The sequence below is a fragment of the Acipenser ruthenus genome, chromosome 5 (assembly GCF_902713425.1).
Source record: "Acipenser ruthenus chromosome 5, fAciRut3.2 maternal haplotype, whole genome shotgun sequence".
Lineage (NCBI taxonomy): Eukaryota > Metazoa > Chordata > Actinopteri > Acipenseriformes > Acipenseridae > Acipenser > Acipenser ruthenus.
Window position 1 is genome coordinate 68133011 of NC_081193.1, and position 24350 is coordinate 68157360.

At 36.5% G+C, this 24350-nt stretch overlaps 1 protein-coding gene across 9 annotated transcripts in view; it reads left to right on the forward strand.

Annotated features, from left to right (window-relative positions):
- The window catches only part of LOC117402985 (ADP-ribose glycohydrolase MACROD1-like), a 921538-nt gene that overhangs the window by 174650 nt on the left and 722538 nt on the right, over positions 1-24350 (forward strand). For all 9 annotated transcript variants that reach the window (XM_059024414.1, XM_059024412.1, XM_059024413.1 and 6 more), the window contains exon 4: positions 3693-3722. In XM_059024414.1, the coding sequence (XP_058880397.1) occupies positions 3693-3722 (30 nt within the window). The remainder of the gene's footprint in view (positions 1-3692; positions 3723-24350) is intronic.

Here is a 24350-nt window from a genome sequence, read left to right on the forward strand (position 1 = left end):
TCAAAATGCAAACAACATCTTTGTTGCCACTGTGAAGCGGTACCGCAAATCTGGCATGGATACCTCCTGTCACTACTCTCGGATCACAAAGGACGACAAACAAAAATAAATAAATAATCTTCCCCAACACTGTCACCTGACACTGCCACAGGTCTTGTGAGAGGTTTGTTTTGATGTGCAACTTAATATAGCCAGACGTTGCAAAGAAGGCCTGCGTGATTGTCCTGCTGCACTTCCTCAGACAACAACAAGGACAACAATAAATTAAACACCATGTTGCTCTAAATCGCTTGCTGCAGCTCCATCTACTGTTCAGAATGAACATCTAAAAAAAAGGGCCTGTAAATCTGCAAAGCTGCAATTTCAATGGCAGTGTTCAATTTAACATCTATTAAGTGCTTCTTGTTTTTAATCAGTTCAATGTTTCTTAAAAAAATAATTAATGCTTTTTTGTTTTTATTTTATTTTAAGTTTGAAGGGACTATTTTTTAGGTCAGTGGCAGAAGGATATTTAATAAATGACTGTGAACAGGTGGCTGAGTGGATACAGGTGCAGGAGTGATGCAGTGCGTGAATGAAACAGACAGAGAGAATTGTAATCCATTTGGGAAAAGATTTTATTTATAGTTTCCAGGTCTGGCGACCAAACAATAATCCCCCGGCAATACACACCAATGTGTAATGCATGGGGTAAATAACAAGGGGATTGCAGTCCCAAACAATAAACAATATCCGCCCCGCAATAATACATACACGGTCACCAGTCCTGGGGGCGTGCAGTAGTGCTTGTGGTGGGTGATACAAGTTTATATTTGTGACAATTGTGAAGTGTTGTTCCGGCTGTAGGTGCTGGCCCACGGCGACAGCTCCAGAACGTGTTAGCCATCTAGTGAACACAAACAAGACAATGATAGACAAACAAACAAACACTCACGATACTTCTTAATCACAGTAAACAACTGGGGTCTCTCGCCGTCCTTCTAGGTTCATGTGCATAAACCAAAGCGAAGGAACAGATTGCGATTCTCCGTCCCACATGACCCCTTGGTAAACGAGTGCAACCGCCTCTCCAATCTGCGGCTGCCACGTCATTTCCCTTCCGGGTCAATGCGTTAATGCAACTGAGTCCTGGCCCCTTTCTAGCTAGTCGAATTCCCTTGAACCCTTGGAAAGAACTGTCAGGGAGGGAGGGAGATTTACAACCAAGAATCATTGTATTTCTGTCACAATGACTTTTAACACACCCGGGGCATGTGGATATTACAGTATATCCCACACCCTGTTGTGCCTTATTTGTTACTCAAAGCACAGTGGAAAGGTTGGTTCATGTGAAGATTTACAGTTGTGGAAGTGAATACTTGGGTTGCCTGAAATTGTACTGTGCCCCATAGGTGGCTAAAGTTTGCTTTCTTTATTTGTTTTTTCTTTTGAAAAGATTGAAACAGAAACTCAATCCCTTTTAAAAAAAAAAGTTTTTGCTTTAATGTCCCCTTTGATACCTTGTCTTGATAAAGGGCTGCATCATCCTTTCTGCTGTGTAGGTAACAGAGATTTTTGTAACAAACAAACAGCTCTGTAAGAAACAAAAGATAAAAGGAAATAGAAGTCACACGTACAACAAAGGACATAAAAACAACCACATGTTATTCTCTTCACGGCAGACATGTTTTCTTAAATCCCTGCTGAGAACAGATTCACCAACATACTGTTTCATTGTCAGCTGCTGTGGTCATGCACACAGCAGAGGCACTGTGAGCATCTACATATATAGATTAGAAAACTATAAAGACCACAATCTGTCAGTCCTTTTCTGATATTTCCCTGTGTTAAGGCCAGTTCTTTATTAAGACCAGTTTACTCAGTCCCTCAGGGTTTGTAATAGAGGGATTGTAGGTAGGCTGGTGTAAGTTTAAAAAACCCCCCAAAAAACATAAATACATTAAATGACTCCAGAATTTGTTGTCATGTCAAGCAATTAAACTTTGCAGTTTTATTTCTTCAGGAAAGGGATGTCATTCAAATGAGGTCAGGACACTTAATTAAAATGACTATCATATTTTTTAAAATGTACCCTTTGATCTCTATCTCTCTCTAACACAGTATTTGGATGTTAATGATTTCACTCAAAGGAAAAACAATAATAAAAACACTATATTCAAACAATTATGTAGGCAGCAATTTCTGTCAAACTTGAAGATATTTGTATTCTTTGTTTAGTTTTAAACAGGAGCATTTACTCTATAGTGATAATTACAATAAAATGTATGTTTTATAACATAATACTCCATTACAGACTTTACTGGCCTCAAAGTTTTTTTTGTCTCAACATCATCATTTGGATAGTGTGTGTTTTGTATAAACTGCGCACTTTTCGGTCAACTGTGATTTTTCAGGGCATTACTCTTTTTTGTAAACATACCAACTTGCCTGTCTGAATTTAATATTCATGTTTTTTTTCTTCTGTATCAGTTTTGGCATACGTGGCAGCCAAATAAAAACTGGAATTCTAGGGCGTGTTGTAAAACAAATGAGTTGTTTCTAGAGAGCCTTTACAGATGCCAAGTGCTTTGAACTTTCTATGTTGGGTTTAGTCTATGACTGATGTATGAAAGTACCAAGGCATGAGTTAATACATTTGGCAGCCACTACTGGATAGCACATTATACTGGAAAATGCTTACCAACCCCCTATGTAAAAATATTTGACTAAAATAATGTAATCGTTAGTGATGTTTAATTTGCAATGTGACTGAGAGTAAAAATTTTGTTGACCTGGCACTGCATTAAAAACACACAAACCATATTTACTGTTACATTTAAATGATGTCTCATTTAAATCGCTTTTGATCTTCCTCCACAGAGTGATAGTATTTTGCTGTTAATGAAGGGGTTGGCTGCAAAGTACACTTGTGTAATGATTTTATTCTTTTTTGCTAAAACGTTATAACTCATTTTGCTTCGAATAATTAAACTCCCTCTGTGGGTTAAACAAAATATTGATGTGGAAGCGGGGGCTGGGGCATACCCTTGTGTCTGAGACATGTAAACAATACAGCCATTTTAGTTATTTGAAAGAATGGTAAAACAAACGGATATAATTGTCTATATTTTTCAATGAAGTAAATAGCCAAGAAATAAAAGCCCCTCCAGGCAAGCTTAAAATGTTAAACGATCAGAGCTAGCTGTAAGAATAACATGTTATGTGGGTAAATAAATAAATAAAGTAAAATCAAGTAGCTTGTGTATAGAATGATTTAAGCAGCCAGTCTTCAGTTCAGTGTCTTTTCTCCAAGTCACAAAAAAAGGGAGGTACACTGTAACTTAATGGATTTTTTCATTAAGTAGTGATACAGTATGTGTTAACACAGTATGAATTGTATTAGGGCAAGATACTACAGTGGAAGCTTATGCTCCTGAGGAATACATTTTGATATTCGTGATTATCATTTGGTATCACAGGGAATCCTAGGTACCCAAAGCAAACAGTATCCCGGGGGTCAACTGCGACTAGATTTTGCAAAACTGAACTACGTCACCAAAGGATTACCACTGTTTACCATGGTTTTCAAGCAGGAGCACACGAGGCCTGAATTCATTGCTGTAGTTGTGTTTTTCATACAGATACATTTGTGTAGGGCTACATTTAAAATAAACAACTACATTAGAGTTTTTTTTCTTTTTGTTTTTCTACAGCAAACGCGAGTCTCCTGGGTGGTGGAGGAGGTGAGTCAATACCTATCTTTATACTGCTTCCTGTATGGTATGTTTGCAATATGTTACTCTGAACATACATGCACAGTGTGTGCATGAACGTGTTTTATGAGTAAAAACAAAAAACTGCATTGTTAATCTGTCAACAAGTTGGTATACTGTACATACATGTTTACAATCAGCAAGCATGTGTGTGTTTTGGCACTTTATGCAGTTGGGTGTTACTATCATGTACTAAATGGGTGATTAAAACATAAAAGAATGTCATACATATCATTTTCCACTGACACTCTCCAAAAATGACTACGTTTGGAGGACTTGGTTTGCCCAGTTCATTTTAGAATGATAATCTATGCACAACCCCATAGGCTGACAACTGAATAACAAGCAGAATGCTACCTACATTCTGCCATGGAAACACAAATAATGTCTTCAAATTCATGGAATTTTTTGACAGTGGAGAGGCCTGGAAAGTTAATAGCTAGTTGTTTTTCAGAAAAAAAAACTGTTTTAGAATAGTTTTGTGAATTTAGTTAAACAAACGACACAAACAACATTGGAGGTTATTAATAGGACACAATTAGGAGGGACAGCCTTCGTAATTTCCCCCTTCATGTTGCCTTTCCTTTTAACCTTTCTTTTGGAGCAAAAGCATCTGGTCTCAGGATGTGCATTTTACAGGAGGCCCCTGGTATGCAACAACATCATCAGGTGGATTAACTCTCCAAAGTTTATTTACAAATCCAGTGGGAATGTTTTCCCAAATTCCCGGGATAACATGATAGCACACGTTTCTCAATAATGAAATAACAAACACAACCTTAAATCCAACTGGATGTTCTCATGTATAGAGAGTCTGACTTAAATCTTATTTTCCTTCCTCTGTGTCTTAACTATGCACCTTTGCACAATTTTAGATTTTATCAATTTGTCTGCTTAATGACAACCATTGAACGCTTACCTTATCATCTAGTGAAGGCTGATTTCCATGCTTTTCAGTGATGTGACAGATGTGTTTTTTGACGTTGATAACAAACAAAAACATCTGCTCTTTAAACGGACGTCATGCTACTAAACAACTTATCAATAGTATTGGAATTTTTACATGGACTGAATTTTTACAAACATTGAGACATGATTTAAATAAATCATCTTGTGGGTAAATAGAAAAGAAAACACATTTGATTCAAATAGAAAAACCCAGAAACCAGGTCAAATGTTATACTCTTTAAGAATGAACTTGCTAGACCATAAACTGACCTTGTCCCTTTTTTGAGCAGATAGCACCATCCATTTCTAATCACAAGAACCTCAAGCTTTTCTTATCTGATCTAATGCTTGGTTAAGTCTGCCGAACCTAAACTACCCATTGTGGAGACTGTGATCTTGTGATTTTTATGTTTGAAAGAAGCTACATCATATGATCCCTTGGTGCGTATAGTGGTAACTGTTTGAGATCCAAGATCATCTGTTTAGTTAGAATGGAATAGGGACCAGGATGTAAACAAAAAAAACAACAACAACACAAAAATAAAATTGAATGTGGCCACCTTACTCATGACTGTCCATATAGTTATCATTGTGTCATCTGTTACCACAGACATCGTTTCCTCTGTACAGTAAGAACCAAAATCCAGAGTCACTATCTGTTGGCACCAGCTTATATTCATAATAATTTATTCATGTAGTTTGTTTTTACTGACAAGTTAACATCCAGGTATATCAAATTATGGTCACCTGCTCTTACCAGCCAACAAATCCTAGAACTAATATTTTTTCAATACAAATAAGTGATAGAATAACTGAATAAGCAGCCATATTCATTAATAAAGTAATTGTAGCTAACAAAATAATTCCATAATCTTCATTCATTACAGCGGTCCAGATAAGGTTTTGGGTCATTGAGTATTTCACTCTACAATTTAGACACTGTGAGAAAATGTTATTTTGGGTGAGTAAAATGCAACATTACCTTAAAGTCATGAGTACTTTCAATACATACTGTACATACTTTAATGCTAACTTATGGGGTATGCATTAACTACAGCCTTATATTTGAACTGTAATGTTACTTTGAATGCCTGTACAAAAACTTCTCTTATTTTCCACATTAAAAAAATCCAAGTGTCTCATTTAGTCCTGGCTTAATAATATTAATAATATCATTGTCCGAGAAGTTGCTACTCTCGATGTAGTTAGCGACTGCATTTACAGAGTCTTCTCCCAATAGTTTATAGTTTTTATTTATTTATTTATTTGTTTATTTAACCAGGAGATTTACCCATTGAGACCGAGGCCTCATTTAAGAACATAAGAAAATTTACAAACGAGAGGAGGCCATTCGGCCCATCTTGCTCGTTTGGTTGTTAGTAGCTTATTGATCCCAGAATCTCATCAAGCAGCTTCTTGAAGGATCCCAGGGTGTCAGCTTCAACAACATTTACAAGGGGGTGCTGGAAAACAATAAAAAAGACAATTACAAGTGCAAGCAACACAATAAAAAAATGTGTGGTTCAAACTTAATCAGCAACATACTGAGATTAAAAAACAGAATGAATAGGACATATCTATGTTAATGTGGACTGAAGGAGAAGCATTGACAGGGGGTTCTAAGCAATTCCCAAATGCGATCTTTATAACCAGAGAAAGACAAATGATCGAATTCCATCTTAATACTATGATGGAAACAGTTCCATGTCTTCAGGAGTTGATATGCAAAAGATAATTCTCGCAAACTTAAATTAGCAGAATCCTGAGAGCATAATTTAGATATTTTATTTAACATCATGTAATGAAATAAACTATCACAAAAGTCTACAGGAAAGCCAAAGCAGTAGTCTAGTATTTCATGTTAGATTACAAATGTCACATTTTTTGTGTCAGTTTTTTGTTAAATATATAGAAAACTACAAAGCGGTGTGTCATTAATTATGTTAACATAACATTATTCAGCAGGGTTCATTCGACTTTATGAAGCAAAATTAATTAATTCTGTAAGGTGATGCAAAAATTTTGGCCATAGCTGTGGTTTATGTAGAGACAGTTTACAAGCAAACAGGTAAATAGGAGCACCATAATCTATAACAGGGAAAATAGTAGCGGTCACTAACTTTAATCTGCTAAAAAAGAAACCCTAATGTATGTCCTAATGTATGTAATTAAAAGTAAGATGCTCATCAATCCATATAAACTTTCTCTAGTAATTCTCCATGTAATGTAACAATAGCCCAAGTCAGATTCCAGATCTTCCTCCCAATAGAACAGAACAGCATTGCTTTTGTTTTTGATACATTAAATAATAATCTGTCTTGAAATGTGCTGTATACTATAAATGCTGTCTGCAAATCCCTCTCTACTGCCTGTATAGAGTATCCTGCTGTATACAACATAGTATCATTAACATATGAATGTATATTAGTATTACCCAAATCAGATCCCAGCTCATTTATATAGAGGGTAAAGAGGATTGGTCCAAGGACTGAACCCTGAGGTACCCCCTTACATAGAGGTTCAAAGGTGGAAATAATTCCATCAGCTCTTATTGCTTATGTTCGGTCTTTTAAGTAATCCTTGAACCAATCAACAGCTCTCTCACTAAATTCTAAACAGCATATTTTTTACACAGAACTCTATGTTCTACAGAATCAAAAGCTTTTGATAAATCTAGTAATAAAGCACCAACAAATTTACCAACATCCAAAGCAAGCGATATCTTTAATCACCTTGAGGACTGCAGTTTGTGTACTATGTTTCGAATGAAATCCAGATTGAACATCTGCTAGGATATTATTCTGTTCCAAGAAACTCTTAATTGTTTGTTTACTAAACTCTCAAATACTTTGGCAATAACTGGAAGTACAGATATTGGTCTATAATTGTGAAGGTTTGAATGGCCACCTCCTTTAACAATAGGAACAACATCTGCAGATTTCCAAATTAATGGAAGTGGAATGGTTGAACAATAATCCTTGTTGCTACTGTTAAAAAACATATGGCTGCAATCCATCCAGGCCATCTTATTTTTTTATGATCAAGACACATTAATAGATTATTGCATATCAACTCCTGAAGACACAAGACAGATTATTAAGAAGGAATCTATGAAAAAGACCTAGGAGTTTATGTTGACTCAGAAATGTCTTCATCTAGATAATGTGTGGAAGCTATAAAAAAGGCCAACAAGATGCTCGGATATATACATTGAAGTGTTGAATTTAAATCAAGGAAAGTAATGTTAAAACTTTAAAATGCATTAGTAAGACCTCATCTAGAATATTGTGTTCAGTTCTGGTCACCTCGTTACAAAAAGGATATTGCTGCTCTAGAAAGAATGCAAAGAAGAGCGACCAGAATTATCCCAGGTTTAAAAGGCATCTCTTTAGTGCTTTCGTCACTGACACTCACTTCCTTAGAGATGGTTGTTACCTGGTTCCAAACAACATGGCGCTTTCAATGTTTTCGGCACTCATTTTTTTTAAAGGGAAGAACCACAAATTAAAAAGGGAGAAAACTCTCTCAAATCAGGGAAATTTCAATCATTCTTATATGATGGTACACTTGGTGTCTTGAACGTTAATGCCAGTATGAAGGCTTAAACTTATGATGTTGAGGTAAGTTTCCCGCTAAATTGACTCTCGGGCTTTATTGTTTCATATAAAATTATTTAAAAAACAATTTTTAAACCAAAATAATAATAGTAGTAGATAATATTAATGAAAAAGATGTGGAATAGCTGACACCGATTTATTATTCTGCTATACGTTTTAACACAGTTGCACTTCGTTGTTCTCCGTATGGACACATTACCTCTATATTGTAAATAAATGTTCTGCTTTTTGTTTAAATAAAAAGCAAAAGCCTTTTTTATGTGAAAGTTGAAATGTGTTTTTATTTAAAGTTGTAGTGTCCCATAAAGTGCTTGCCGTTTAAGCTTATGTTGAAAATAGTGGGAAAACTGGGTTAGGCCAGGTATTTTAGTTGCCCCTGAGTGAAAGTAATAGTAATGTGTTTTGAGTGGAAAACCTTTGTTAAACTCATATTCTTGTTATCACGAAGCAGATTTATAATAGTCTATTGCGAAGAAGAGACCTGAATTAGTAACAAGCTTAATTGTGTCTGAATGATTAAGGTTACCATAAAATCGGGAATGGCTCAAATTGCTATGAAATGGGCGTCTTATTTTCATCTTTGAAATGTTTTACAGATATGGCTGACAGATGACAAGGGTGTTCAGACTACATTTTTCAGTTTTCTCTTTATGAATGGTGGCTGCAGTCTGCTGCAAAACACCATGCTATTTTCTAGCTATAATTTGATTTATATTAAAAAACGACCTCTTACTATACAACGTTACAGATATTTTAAAACGCACCAATTCCTTTTACTACAGACTCGTCTGTTTGTTTGGAACCACCTAGCAACAATAACCGCGGATGTGACGTCACACAAAAGAAGCGCATTGAGGCAGCTGGGGTGAAACAGAATATGATACAAAATGAATCTAAACAAGAAAAATGCATCAGTTAGAAATACTCCAATATTGCTACCAAGTTGCTCATTTAAGATGTGGCAGCAGTGCGAATAAAATATACATGAAAGGACAGCATCAAAATGGTCTAATACAGTACTTTGCAGAGGTGTGTAGGGTGGGTTCACATTCAGGATGTCAGTACTGTTGTGCTTTGACTGCATTTTGTAATATTCTAGTGCATTATTGTACCTAAGAATCTGGCTCGTGTTTAACAACTTATAAATTCAGTTTAGGAAATGTATTCAAAACATGTTTTTGTAAACAATATCAAAGTAAGGATTGCCTAGAAAAACATCCAGACAAGTTTTGTGTTAATTATTATTATTATTATTATTATTATTATTATTATTATTATTATTATTATTATTATTATTATTATTATTATTTTAAAACAATAATTTGTTGAACCCCACTCAAAGCACAGTTTGTACAAATAACTGTGACCCTGGAGACTACCTTCTATGCCAGTCATGTAAGAGTAGACACACATTTTATTGTTGTGACTGCCACTGGTTTCTGGTCTTTAAAGTCAGTTAATATTTTTTGTTTTCACTTTTTAGCAAGGAAAGCATTTGCTCAGTTTCTTGCACCAATCTTTAATTCCCCAATACATTTTTCACAGCTAAAAATGTATTGACTTGGGCATTGTCGCAGCTGCTGCATTATTTACTGTTGTAGTATACAGTACAGATGGATACCTATTACATTGTAATAAAAACAGTTGGATGAGTTTTGTTACTTGTTTAGGGTCTTGAAGGAAGAGTGGGAGTATTGTGTTTGTGGTGTCCCTGACAGAAGACCAATAAGATAGAGTGTGCAATATTCTGGGTTCCTAATTACCAGAGCTATTCCCTTTTACAGCCTCAGTTTAGAGGAAACCCAGCGAGGTGGACCGGGCCTTATCTCTGATGTGTCAAAGCATAGGACCAAGCGTATAATGCTTGCCCAATAGGCTTGCCCATTATAACAACAAGCAGGAATATTGTACTCTGTACTGCTGCACCTTGACCTGAGACATGAATCCATGCTAAGAGCTATTTATACCATGTCTTACACTCTTATAACCACATTAGTTTAATCAGACCTCTTAGGTCAAAGATTGCAAGACAGCACTCAACTTAAATTGAGCCCATTTCAACTCAGCATTGAAAGTTTAATTTCATAAAAATGGACTCAGCTGAAACACTGCATTTCTTAATTAACTACAGTACATTTTCAAAATACTTTCTTATCTCTGCAAGCACACTTTCCTGTCCAATTCTACCTTTGAGATCCAATGTTCTATGATGTCAGTGTTCTTCCAGATTTGGGATAGGTAAATTGGGGCATTTCTGGAACCTGGTTTGGGTATAATGTATTTATAGAATGTTTCAAAGCAGTGGGCCTGCAGCCTTCACCGGCCTGGTGTCATATCCAGCTACTGTGAACAGGACTCCTTTATACTGACTTCCTCTTCACGTCCTGTCCCAGCCTCCCCTGGGGGCCAGCTTTCACCTCGTACTCTGGAGGAGCTTATTCAGACCACATAAGAGTGTTAATTAGAGCTGTTAAGATTCACAGGTACCTGTTTGTGAGGATTTACAATTCCACTTCCACAGACACTCTCTCTCTGGTAGTTATATAAACCAGGTCATAAAAAAAACTTTACAATATCTGGAAGAAGGATTTTTAAGGATATTAAAGCATCAGGGACTTTTATAACATGCTCACTAACTGTTGCTTCCTTCTATGTGCTGCATATTGCTGCTAATTTCTTTTACACAGAATTGTGAATGTTTGTATTTATTATTATTTTTTTTAAACTATTGTTCCTGGGTCATTAATCACATGTACTGTGTGCAGTGAACACTTCTGTTTCAAGATAATTTATTCACGGTATATGAATTACAAACAAGCAGTGAAAAGGAAAACATGATCTACCACAATATTATATTTTTTCTGTGACACCTAGAAACAAAAAGCTTTGGAAAAAAAATATATGTGAAACTATATGAAATGCCAACAGGAATAAAAAGCAATGTATTTTTCTTTTATTATTTTTTATTTGTTATTTATACAGAGTCTTTAATCTTCTGAACATTTATTTTGCAGTGTGGTAGACAGGGACTTTGATTTTCACAGAAGTGTACTTTAATATGACATTCAGAAGATTAAACAGTGGCCTTCTTTGTAAGCATAAGGGAGATGTTGAGGGAAATTACTTTAGACGAAATCCCTGGCTGATTAATGGCCCAGAGAGTGTGGATAAAGATCTCAAAACAAGAAAAAATGTGCAACTATACCTAGCAGCAACAGAAAATAATGGAAATGTAATAAAAGTCTATTACTAACAGTGAAAGGGTTCTTTCTAAGGGTTGTGGGTATTCATTGGGCCAGGACACAGAGACAGTTATTTGACGTTGTCACACCACACAGGCGTGCAGATTTATTTATAATTACACAATGTAGTGCAGTGGTACGTGGCTGCCACTAGGGTACCAACAATGACCAGACACCCTACTGGCCAGACACTGAGCACATTCAGAGTGGATAAAAAGCAGGGCTGATCTCTGTTCTCTGGGATCGGTAGCCTGCCCACTTCTGTTCTACACATATGCTTTAGCAAAAATATTTACACTAGCAAGTACTGGGACAGATGAATATATGCGGATTGACTGGGGTTGGAATATTTGTTTTTAATTTTACTCCTGTAGTAGTGAATGACAAGGTGCCAGAAGTAGTTGACTAAACTGTACTCAGACCTTTATGGGTGAACACCAGCAATCACATTTATAGTTTTAGTGCAATTTATTTTTTTTATTTGACATATTTATATTTTTGAAAGATGTCTAACCTGGCCATGCAAAGCACAGCCCAGTCAGCCTACAGAAAGTGCTGTGATATAAGACCACTATTTAAATAAAAAATAATAATAAATAAATAAATAAATAAATAAATAAATAATTAAAATCTAGTTAATAAAATATTACATATTTTAATAAACCAGTAAGGCTCAGGAAAGTTCAGGATGAGATGGGGAGATTTCTTTTTCTAAACCTACTAGATATTTTGATTGTTATCTCATCATCTCGCTCTGAGAAGACGAATAAAACATTACTTGGGGTGCCATCACCCGAAATGAAGAGAGAAAGCATGTAAATTATGACAGCTTATTGACACTGACAAGGTGTGTTGCTGGCCTTAGAACTGTGGCCTTTAGTAAACCAGCAAGAACTGTCAAATATTTGCTTTTTTTTTTTTTTCTGTCAGCGGCACTCTGAAGCCTGTCAGTTTTTACCAGTGAGCACGCAGTTTTCCATTTCCATATTTTCTCTAGAATTGCATTAGCCATAGGAGATGTGAAAATGTAAGATTAAATCTGTAATGCTGTGATGGAAGCATTATGTAGTCTTTTCTGCTAGCCTCTTAAGTGACGAAAGAGTGGAACACTGTCAGGCTACTGGGGCTTTTTTACACATATCAAAGGGGAGAGAGAAAGAGAGAGAGAGAGAGAGAGAGAGAGAGAGAGAGAGAGAGTTACAGTCAGTATGCAAACGTAACACAGCTAAAGAGCAGAAAACTTTTTTTGTTTTCTTAGTTCTGGTCAAAACAGTAGGGTCCCTGTTGACCTTGTTTTATAATCCCCCTCCTAGAGCTTTTTCATTAACACCATGGCTGTTTAACTACAAGTTGTAAATGGATTTTAAAGGGTGTCTATGTATTAGAGGCTGTGAGGTCCTTTTTGAAACAGGGTGCAAGAACTAGTGTGTAAAAGTGAATTGAATTGGTTTAACCTGATTTAATTCACAAAATGTCTATTTGCTTCCTCTCAACCTATGTCGAATAACATACTTGATTTCTGTGCTATACAGTTGAAACAAAGCATAAAGATTAACATATACTTCTAATTGCACTGAGAAATGTTGTCCTGCCAACAAATTAGGAACAGTTTGTTTGGATGTCTGAGACAACACTGTGCATCATCATTAAAATACACTCATTTACTGCCTTGGAGTACATTTTGACTACAATGTAATTTACTCAATATTATTTATTACATCTAATATGAACCTTTTTTTGGCAGATTTTTTTTTTTTTTTTAATATTTCCTGCACTTCATGTAATATATAAAAAATGTCTACTGCTATTACATTAATATTAGTACAGATTTATGTTATGCTTTCTAAATAAAGAAACAATGAATCACAATATTACAATGTATAGTACAGCAGAATAGATAACATATTATAGATTTATTTGGCAGTTTATAGTAATCTGCCTGTTTGTTTTTCACGGTCCGTTTACGTGTCAGTCTATGATACATCAAGAATACAAGACTTTAGTCAAAATGGGCCATTGGCATCTGAATACCAAGATGTTGCTCAAGGTATGTGATATTTTCTTGCTGACAGTATATTTAATACCCCTTTCACACAGACGAGTTATGACGGCTCAGAATCAGCACTGATGCGGCATTTTGGTCTGTGTGAATTGCCTATACCGTCACAGAGCCATATTTTATGTCATCTGAGACGGCACTGAACCGTCTTAACTCCTGTGTGAAATGCTATGCCGGCACTGAAGCGCTATAGTGGGCGTGGATTAAAAGTCAACATCCCATGTGACTGCATGTATACCGGACGTGTTGGGTATTTTTGTCGTTGGTGTTACACGCTTTAATTTTTTTCAAATACAATGGCTGATCAAGAACAAGGTAGTAATTGGTCGGGAATAAGTTAAGGAATTGTTAACTTTAGGGGCTGACGAGGAGGCTAATTCACAAATAATAGTGACGGTGCGTGATGCTGTAATTTATGGGCGAATCGCCGTTGCCATGAATCTGTTGACTGACAGGTTTGAAAGTTGTACTCGCATGAGCCCTTTGGCTGTGTGAAAGGGTTATGATGGTATTATACTGGCACAGATTGCACAATTTAGTGCTGTGTGCATGGGTATTTTAAAGAATTTGGTAACCTCTCTGAGACGGCTCAGTAGTGGCATTTGTGTGTGAAAGGGGCAGATTAACGACAGGGAAATTCAAATAAGTTCCAATTGAATTCTAGCTCAGCCTGTAACAGCAGCCTAACACACAACACTCCACTTGCCTGTTAAAACTGTGCATAATGTTAGACTATGACAATTGTATCCTGCCATTGGCAGCAGTAGCTTTTAATTGCTTTGTGGAGCAAAGTTGTACTAGAAATAATACTTTCCCACTTGTTAAAAGGTAGCTTCATATTTGCCTTGGGTTAAAACATGCAATTATTTTACTGTACCTTAGTGTGTTCTTAAATTAACTAAACTGCCTTATAAAAAAAGCTGTTTTTTTAATGTCTTTCAGAGTGACATGCATTGTGAAATGTGAAATCGACAGCAGGCTTATTTGTCTTGTGAATGTCTCCTTTCAGTGTTTGTGTACTGCACCTTTGAGCTTTGAAAATTGCATGTGAAGACAGCAGTTAGCACATCAGCATGGCACCAACGAGTTCCTAGGTTTGTTGCAGCTGTAAATATCTTATTTATTAAACTATGGCAGGGCTTCTACCTTTTTTTCACACTATTTTGGTAGTACTTTTCGGGTAATTTTTGGTTTCCATGTAGTTTTGTTTTAGGGAGAGAAATTTTCCTTCCAAATGCAAACAACCAAATTAATATTACAATATGGGAGGGTATATTTATATATTTCTATCTGCCTTCAGTGTTGGCCTTGTGCAACTACTGGTATCGTGCAGCTTTCTTAATCCTGAGTTTCACTATGTTTTTAGGTTGTGTTGAAAAACCACAAGGCAGTCTGCCTCATTTGGCCACCAAAAATATAATAAAAAAAGCAAGAGAAAAAAACAAAAACCCTGACATAGCGTTACACAAATTAAAAATAAAATAAAAAACAACATTCTGTAAGAAAGCGCTGTGTATCCACTGCATATTCATTTATTAGACCCCACAGAAATCTGCAGTAAAATTTCCAGAAATCTGCAGGGAAAAGTGTATTTTCTGCAAAGAATGTGTCAAATTCTGCTGCAGTGATTTTTTAATGAAAAACAATATAAATGAGTATTAATGAAAAGAAAAGGTAAGTCACAGTTAGTTAAATTCCATTTTTTTTTATTAAATCATATTAAAATCTGAAAAAAAACCAGAATATACTCTGCCATATTTTATGGAAATCAAAGAAGGAAAAAAAACACATACAATAAAGCAAAGAAAGTTCACTTTTTTTAAAACTGTTACAGCACTGACTATTGAATGCCATTTTTTAAAATATACATAAAACATAACAATTAAATACAGTTATGGCCAAAACATATGACTATACTGTATTTAATCACATTTGGCTAGCAGAATAACATTTTAGTGGTGCAATGGGATTACAATTATCTTTGGTAAATTTTACAAATGCACTGTTATAGAAATGTGTACGAGGCTTGGAGCATTTTTGTACAAATGTAACAGGGTATTTTTAGCAACATTTGTTGTTCACCAAAATGTTGGAATTTTAAAACATATCCACATCAAGACAGCACATAGAAATAGTTTGGAAACAGTGACAAGCAACACTGATTGGCTGATAAACTAGATTTTTTGTTTCGTTGACCAAGGCCACAATATGAAAGTGCTACCATCACATACCACAAAACAAATGGAAAAGTAACGATTAAAAAGAAATTAAAAAAAAAAAAGATTTTCACTAAAATGTTGTCATCCCAAGTCTTTCAGGACCTGCATCATAGGGAGAACAAGCAAGGCCTAATTGTTTTTCTCTCACCTTTCACATAGGAGTAACAGAAGAACACTTCGCTTTGAACTTGCGACTAAATATGAAATCCTTTTGTAAAAAATTTTTTAAAAAAATCTTACTTTGTTTCTTTCTTCAGTAGCCACTGTTTGTCTGTCTGTGGTTGTTGTCACAGTCTTCTGCCGTTTTAACAGAAGCTCTGACGGCGAGTATTGGAAATACTGGACTTGCTTTTTGTATGTTAAATGGAGTTCAGTGATCATCTGGGGTAAGGTTCTGTTTTGTCATTACTCTCTATCAAAGTGACCTGGGTGGCAACACCCTTAGCTATGCACTTTCTTCCCACAACCCTTTGCGGCTTCATATTTCTCCCTGCAGGTTTTACTAGTTTTACCGGGGGTCCCTACTATTTCACTCTGAAAAGGAAATAGCTTTCTTAGTTCCTCACTCTGGCTACTAGAAGTACCTTTCTGTTCGCTCTGTGAAACCAACACATCTCTCGATCAAAGAATTCACAGTCCTGTCCCATAATTACTCGGTAGGTTAATGTATTTAAATTCTAAATTCCTTTGGTCCCATTTTAACTTTTACCTCAGCCATAGAATACATTTTGACATCCCCACTCGATACACAACACCCTTACCTCTGTATTATTTGACACTTTATTTCTTTCCACTAAACTTGCAGAAACAAGGCTCTGACCACAGCCTGAATGTAATAATGCCACTGTCTCCTTTCCTTCTAATTCTACCAAAAGCAAATAGTCTACTCTTTTGGCATCTTTCGTAAATAAATTATTTCCAGTGGAAACTAAGTGACATTCAGTATTTAAATTTTCTGTCCCCGCTCATGATAAATGTAACATTTGTGTCCCTTCAAAACCCAGCCTAACAACAGGTTTATTAACATTGCACCCTCTATTCCAGGGCTTCTCAAACTCGGTCCTGGGGACCCCCTGTGTCTGCTGGTTTTCATTCCAACTGAGCTCTCAATTACTTAACTAGACCCTTAATTAAACTGATCATTTGTTTAATTAGACATTTTTACTTGTTTTCAGCTCTTAAACAGTTGCAGTTCAAGTTACTTATGAAATGTTATAGCTAACTTGAAATATGCAACTGATCAAGAGCTGAAAACCAGTAAAAAGGTCTAATTAAGCAAATTATCAGTTCAATTAAGAGTTTAGTTAAGTAATTGAGAGCTCGGTTGGAATGAAAACCAGCAGCCACAGGGGGTCCCCAGGACCGAGTTTGAGAAGCCCTGCTCTATTCCTAACCCCCTTATTATCAGTTTCCTTTTTCTTTTCCCCAACCCAAGGTCCATTCATGGTTTCCAACCACTCTTCAGCACCCCTTTGCTCAAACAAAGTCTTGCCTTTACCTCCAAAGGTCCGGTTCTTCGGGCTCAGGGGCTGCCAGGTGGGAAATATGTCATTCTTGCAATCTCCACTGCTGCAATCTGTCTCTCCACCAAAACGATCAGTTCATCATCATTGCAAGGGTTTCCTTCTGCCACCCATTTCCTCAAGTTTGGGGGAAAATTTCTGACAAAATAATCCATCACCAAAATTTCAACCACCCGCACCGAACTGTTCTGACCTGGTTGTAGCCATCTCCTAGCCAAACGAATGATTAAATAACTGTGCTCTTGGAGCTTTCCCCTCGATGGACTTCCATTCATGGAAACATTGTGCTCTTACTGCTGTGGTCACTACTGTCCTCACCCGAATCTCCGCTTTCAGCAGTCTGTAGTCTGCGATGGTCTCTGGTTCCAGATCGAATAGGCCTTCTGCTCAGAAACAGGTCCACAATTTCTGCCCATTGGGTTGAGGGCCACACCTCTCGCTCAGCCGTCGTCTTGAACGCAAGCAGTATGCCTCTATGTCATCATTAGAGGTCATTTTCTGCAAGAAGTGACTTGCATGCATAGGTTTCGGGGCACCACCAACTACTTTTCCCTTGCTGTGTAGCGAGCTGCAGGAATAACGTTCGCCACTCCCGTTGTTCTTTCTCGGACTGCTCCACCATCATTTTGTTTGTTTCCTGTTGTACTGCCATTGATTGTTGTTGGGCAGCTGTCATCTGCAACACCATTTTCAAAATGTCTTCAATTTCTTTAGGTTTTCACCACTAACAATTTTATCTTTGTCGCCACATGTGACATAGTACCTTCAATAGTTGTTGCTTTTAAAAGTTACTACTGCCACAAACACCTTCCTTCTCACACAATATAGCACGCTGGAGTCAAAGTTATAGTTAATGCATCGGTGCGCAATCAAACATAACTCCTCCAAGGAGTCCTATGCTCACACTCTTTTAGATCAGTTGGTCCACCAAACTTCCCTACCTATTAGGGGATAAGGGGATGAGCTAATTTAATTTACCCCAAACCAAAACCGGCATTCTTTTATCTTTCTCTACCTTTTACCTTCTCAGTTTCCACACGTCTTCATACAACCTGTCACAGAAAAAATTAACTGTGGCCTTTTTATTCCTCCAGCCTGATCAGTCGCAGCTGAACGACATTTACAAATGACTGTATTTCCCCACAGTTTTATTACTTCCCCGGCTTCACTGCCTTTTGTGGAGATGGAGTGTGTCATCCCTCATGCCCAGGGTCCTAACGCCCTCAATTCCTGTCTGAGACATACACCCTCTCTCTCTCTCAATATATATATATATGAGCGAGAGAGAGAGAGAGAGAGAGAGAGAGAGAGAGAGAGAGAGAGAGAGAGTGTGTGTGTGCTTGGAGTCAGTACTTGAAAATTCTGGCCTGTGATTGGTTAAAACCTCATCATAGGAGCAAAAATAGATTTAACTATTGCCCTCACATCCTTATACCACCGAGCAAAACTCTCCTTTTGTCATGTGATTGGTTCACATCACTGTCAGTCCTGCCCCTTTTCAAAGAAACGCCCTTCACCTCCACTCCTAACAACAAGAGAAAATGGCTGAATGAAAAAACTGCTGAACGGCTATTCTGTGACCTAACAGAAAATACCACAAAAGAAAGAAAAAAACTTGCAGTATGAACTTCAAAAACATTTTCTGTTCTTTATTTATGTTATTTAGTTATTTATTTATGCTGTATCAGCGATATATAAACAAAATACTGTGAAGCCATAAATATTTGCGATCAAAATATTTGGCGAATCACACACATAAAATCTATTTTGCTCCAGAAATGTTGGCGACCTGTTGCACTGGTAATAGTATATTACTACATTATATGTACATCACTAAGATATTTTTCATATGCGAAAAAATGCATAATAAAAGGTTCGCAAAATATTTATTGCTTTACAGTATATAAATTCATATTTACTATCCAACCCTAGTTTCTCTGTGCATTGTATGATTCGAGGTTAGGGTTATTTGTCGGATGTGGTGTTCGGCGGTTTGGAGAGCCATATATATATATATATATACTCAATATATACACTATATGTTTACTCAAATTTAAGTCGCCCCTGAATTCAAGTCACACCCCCATACGGACACCAAAAAAAAAAGAAAGACCCTGAATGTAAGTAACATTTAACTCTTAATGAAAAAAACACAAAAATTAACGGTTATAATAATAATAATAATAATAATAATAATAATAATAATAATAATAATTTTATTAAAAAAAATATATATAGTAGTCATTAGACAGAAGAGGTCATAGGCATTGCTCTCTGTTTCATTTTGTTGTGGTGGCTTGCTGTCATATTATAGAACACTTTCTTTGACAAATCTATAAATGTTTTATATCAATCTGTAGGTAGGAGCATTCCCTGTTTTAATGTAATTTAAACCATGTTAAATTGTATATATAAACACACATAAGTGTCAATTATCATACATGACTATATTATTTATTTTGGCTACACAGTATTTATCAGGTTGAGATGAATTGAGAAGTTTTCAGGTCCCGGTAATGTCAGCATTAATATACCAAAAACGTTTTTATTCACTGATATGTAAATATATGCATATATATATGCACTTCCCCAATTCCCACCCCTCCACTAACAGAAACCAGTATCAGGAAGCAATCAGCGCAGAGCACAAACAAACCAGATGCTGATAAAAGCATGGTGTATTAATACAAAATAAGTTTAAAAAAAGGAAACGTTAAGAAATAATAAAGACAATTGCGTGTTAATAAAAAATATATCGGCAAAGAATTTAACTAGTAGAAGTTAACTGTGATTAATTGACAGCCCTAATATATATATATATATATATATATATATATATGTTAATCCGACACAACCGTTTAACAGACACATCATCTTTCATTCAAATTCCGCCACCACTTACCTGTTCTAATTCTATAAAATGTAATATCTATAAGTTAAATATTAAAATTAATTTTCAGAAGTAACCACTAACTTAACATTTTTTTTGACTCAGAATAACATTTTAATCTTTTTAATGGAAAAACTATTTAATAATGGTATGAAGATACATTTTCTGAACCGGACAAAGTACCAGTAATTGAAAACATTTTGAAAGAAAAATGGCACAGTGAAATAACGGAACCAGAGCTCGAACTTGACCAAAAAAAAAAAAAAAACCACAACAAAAGCTTCTAAATGGGCTGTGAATATTCTACAAACCTGTCTCCAAGAAAAAGGTAGGATTACATTTAATGTACTTTCTAAGGATGAGTTGAACAGTTCTTGGGGAATTTTATGTCAGTTTCGTGAGAAAGAAAGATGGGCCGCAATACAGCATATGAAGCTTTATACGTCTGCGAGCTGGTGTCAATCACTTTTTGAATGACCCACCATACAGCAGAGAAGTGAATTTAGTGACGGAAAATTGAAGAATGCTAAGAACATATTCTTAGCAGTAATTAAAAAAAACTAAGACAAGAGACAAAAGAACACACTATCCCCCAGTAACACCAGCAGAGCACAAAGCGAACATTCTCACATAGATACCGCTGCTTTCAACCTCAGCTCTCCTGGCAGTTTTTCAAACTGCACAATATCTGGCAATTTTCAAGTGAACATTTATTCCAAAAATCACTCATCTATAATTTAAAGTTAATTATTCTTATCAGATTTATTTATGTAATTTACTAAGTGTATGCCCATTAATGAAATAGTAAATTAGCAAGTAAAATGTTAATATAGTTGATATACCGAAATGATTTACTTAATACACATTTTAATCAATATTTATTACATTTCTGAATATACTGATGTTCATTTATTAAAATAAAACTTTCAAACAACTGTTGTTAACTTTTCACTGGAGCTATTTTCTTGTGCGTAGTGATATTTACTGTTATTTGAAAGTTTTTATTTTTATATTTTCTGTGTTAATTAAAAAAGTAAATGCATCTAATCATTTTATAATTGTTTTATAATAGCATTACAGCACTCCGAGGGGGGGAGGGGGGGGGTTGACATGATATATCAAGTCAAGTCACCCCCTGTCGTGCCTTAATGCTTCAATAAGTATTCTGGACCACAGCAGATATAGGTAAACAAGGCAGTACCTGTATGTTTATTTATGCCGGTGTCTTTACACAAAAACAAAAAACAAAAACAAAACCAAAGCCTAACTCTGCCAAGGAGTACAAACTAAACTTGTAACACTTCTATCTAGGCATCAGACGGCTAGGCCGTTTACCGATTTACAAAATGCAATCAACAAGACAAATTACACACAATTATCACTCTTAAGGTTTTACAGACACAGGTCAACACCTTCACACAGACAACTCAACCCACATCTCAGACCTGTTTAAATACCTGCCTGCTTAATAACAGGCAGGTGTCCCTCATTAGATTATTGCCAAGTGTAATTCATTATTGGCTAATTCCAACCCCCGAGGTATTCTGGGAAGTGTAGTCTTGTTTCCTATTTTAAACTTCCAGGACTACATTTTCCTTTTTTCTGTTACAGCAGGTACAGACTACCCGTTATTCGTGGTTACGCGTTATATAGGTAGTGGACAAAAAAAATGGAAACACCTGGGTAAATGAGGGACACCAAATATATTGAAAGCAAGGGCTTCCATACAGGTGTGGCTCAGGCGTTAATTAATCATATAACATCCCAGCATGCTTATGGTCACATATAAATATGCTGGACAGGCCAGGTTGCCTATAATTATGACTAGCATGGCTGCAAGAGGAGACCTCAGTGACTTTGAAAGAGGTGTGATTGTTGGGGCGCATTTGCCAGGAGCTTCAGTGACCAAGACAGCTCAACTTGCTGATGTTTCACGAGTAACGGTGGCTAAACTGATGTCGGCATGGAACTCCGAGGGAAAGACATCATCAGCAAATGGCTACAGTGGGCGGAAGCGCATATTCCAGGATTGTGATATCCGTGCATTAATTCGAAGTGCAAGGCAAAACAGGCGAGCAACTGCAGATTAATTGACTGCAAATTTCAACCTGGGGCGCGAGCAGTCAGTTTCATCAAAAACGGTCCTCCGAGAACTCCACAGAGCGGGATACCATAGTGGCCCAACGCCCTATTAAGTGACTTTACATTGGTGTTTCCATTTTTTGTCCACTACCTGTATGTGTATATATATATTTATTTTAATTGGGGATCCAGTATACCGGTAGTCCATATGAGTTCAGCAAATCCACCAGGGCATTTTTGTAACTTTCTGGAACTTTGTTCTGTAAGTCATGCAGCATGCTGATGTTAAGACTAGTATTTGTCTTTATGAACAAATTTGTGGAACCAACAGTTTATTTTTTCTTCTAAAACAAATCTTGCTCAGTGAAGGTTTAATAGATTTACTTTAACTCTATAAATCTCTAAACCCCTTGTAACGCATGCTTATTCTTTCTTATTTGGTCAAATAGATCTCAGTTGTTGATAAAGAATTGCTTGGTACAGCCTTTACTTGTACTAGAAAGTTGCGTAAGATTACGTCACAAACGGGATCTTCACTGCTGAAGTCTCGTGAACATAAGGTACGACTTGAAGACATGTCTTACATGCAAAAAAAAAAAATTTGGACAATTTGCAGGGCTTTTTAGCATGAAAAGGCAATGTACTGTTTAAGTCGTACCATGTTTTGGCTGGGTGACTTCTTAAACTCGACCTCTCCAAATCAGACCTCCTTTTATTCCCCCCTCTTCCTCCCCCACCACTGATCTCTCTATCTCTATTCCTCTTGAATCCACCACCCTCTCTCCCTCCTCATCCACCAAGAACCTTGGTGTGACCCTTGATCCCTTCCTCTCCTACTCTCAGCACATCTCTACTTTGGCATGCTCCTGTCGCTTCTTCCTCAGCAACATACGCAGAATTTGCCCTTTCCTCACCGACTACTCCACACAGCTCTTAGTTCAGGCCCTGGTACTGTCCCTCCTTGATTACTGCAATTTCCTCCTAGCCGGCCTCCTTGCCTCTGCTCTCCGTCCACTCCAGCTCATCCAGAAATCTGCTTGCTGCTTTGTCTTTTCCCTTCCTCATTTCTCCCATGCTACACCACTGCTCCACTCCCTCCACTGGCTCCCTATCACTGTTCGCATCCAACTCAAAACTCTTGTACTCGCGTATCACTGTCTCGACCTTTCTGTTCCCTCCTATCTCCAGACTATCATTTCTCCCTACACCCCCTCTCGCCCCCCCGCTCCTCCACCACCGGCAGATTAGCTGTACCTCCCCTCCACTCCCCCGCTTCCATAGCCCGCTCCTTCTCCACCCTAGCCCCTCAGTGGTTGAATGAGCTACCCACGAACATCAGGACTGCTCAGTCCCTGACCACCTTCCGGCGCCTCCTCAAGACACACCTGTTCAGACAGCATCTGTAAACCTCACAACTCTCGACTATACTCAACTGTATGGCACCCAATTATACCAGTACTTGCACTAGTTTGTACTTGCATTGAACTGCTCTATACCTTGCCATATTCTACTACTGCCTTAAATTATAACTATTTCCTGTATCTTGTACTTGATTTTACTGTTATAGATATCCATATTCATATTCACATTTTTTGTAATTGCTCTTATTTGAAATCATTCTTATCCATTTATTGTACTTACTATGTGTTCTTAATGGACTTTACTTTTTTATATTTTTACCATAAGTTAACTGGTCTTAGTCGACCTCGCTCTTAAATGTAATTACTTACTGTATTCTTAATTTTGCTCTTATCTGAATTTGATCTTATTTTCTATTTATTTTACTGTACTTTATAATTGCTCTTATCTACTGTGATATTCTGTAATGTGATATTTCATAATGTGATACTTTGTATTGTGATAGTATATAAAAACTGTGTCGCCCTGGATGAGGGCATCTGATAAGAAATAATAATAATAGTAATAGTAATAATAATAATAATAATAATAATAATAATAATAATAATAATAATATGTGTGTGCTACATCACATTCTCATGACAATGGAAAGAGAATTT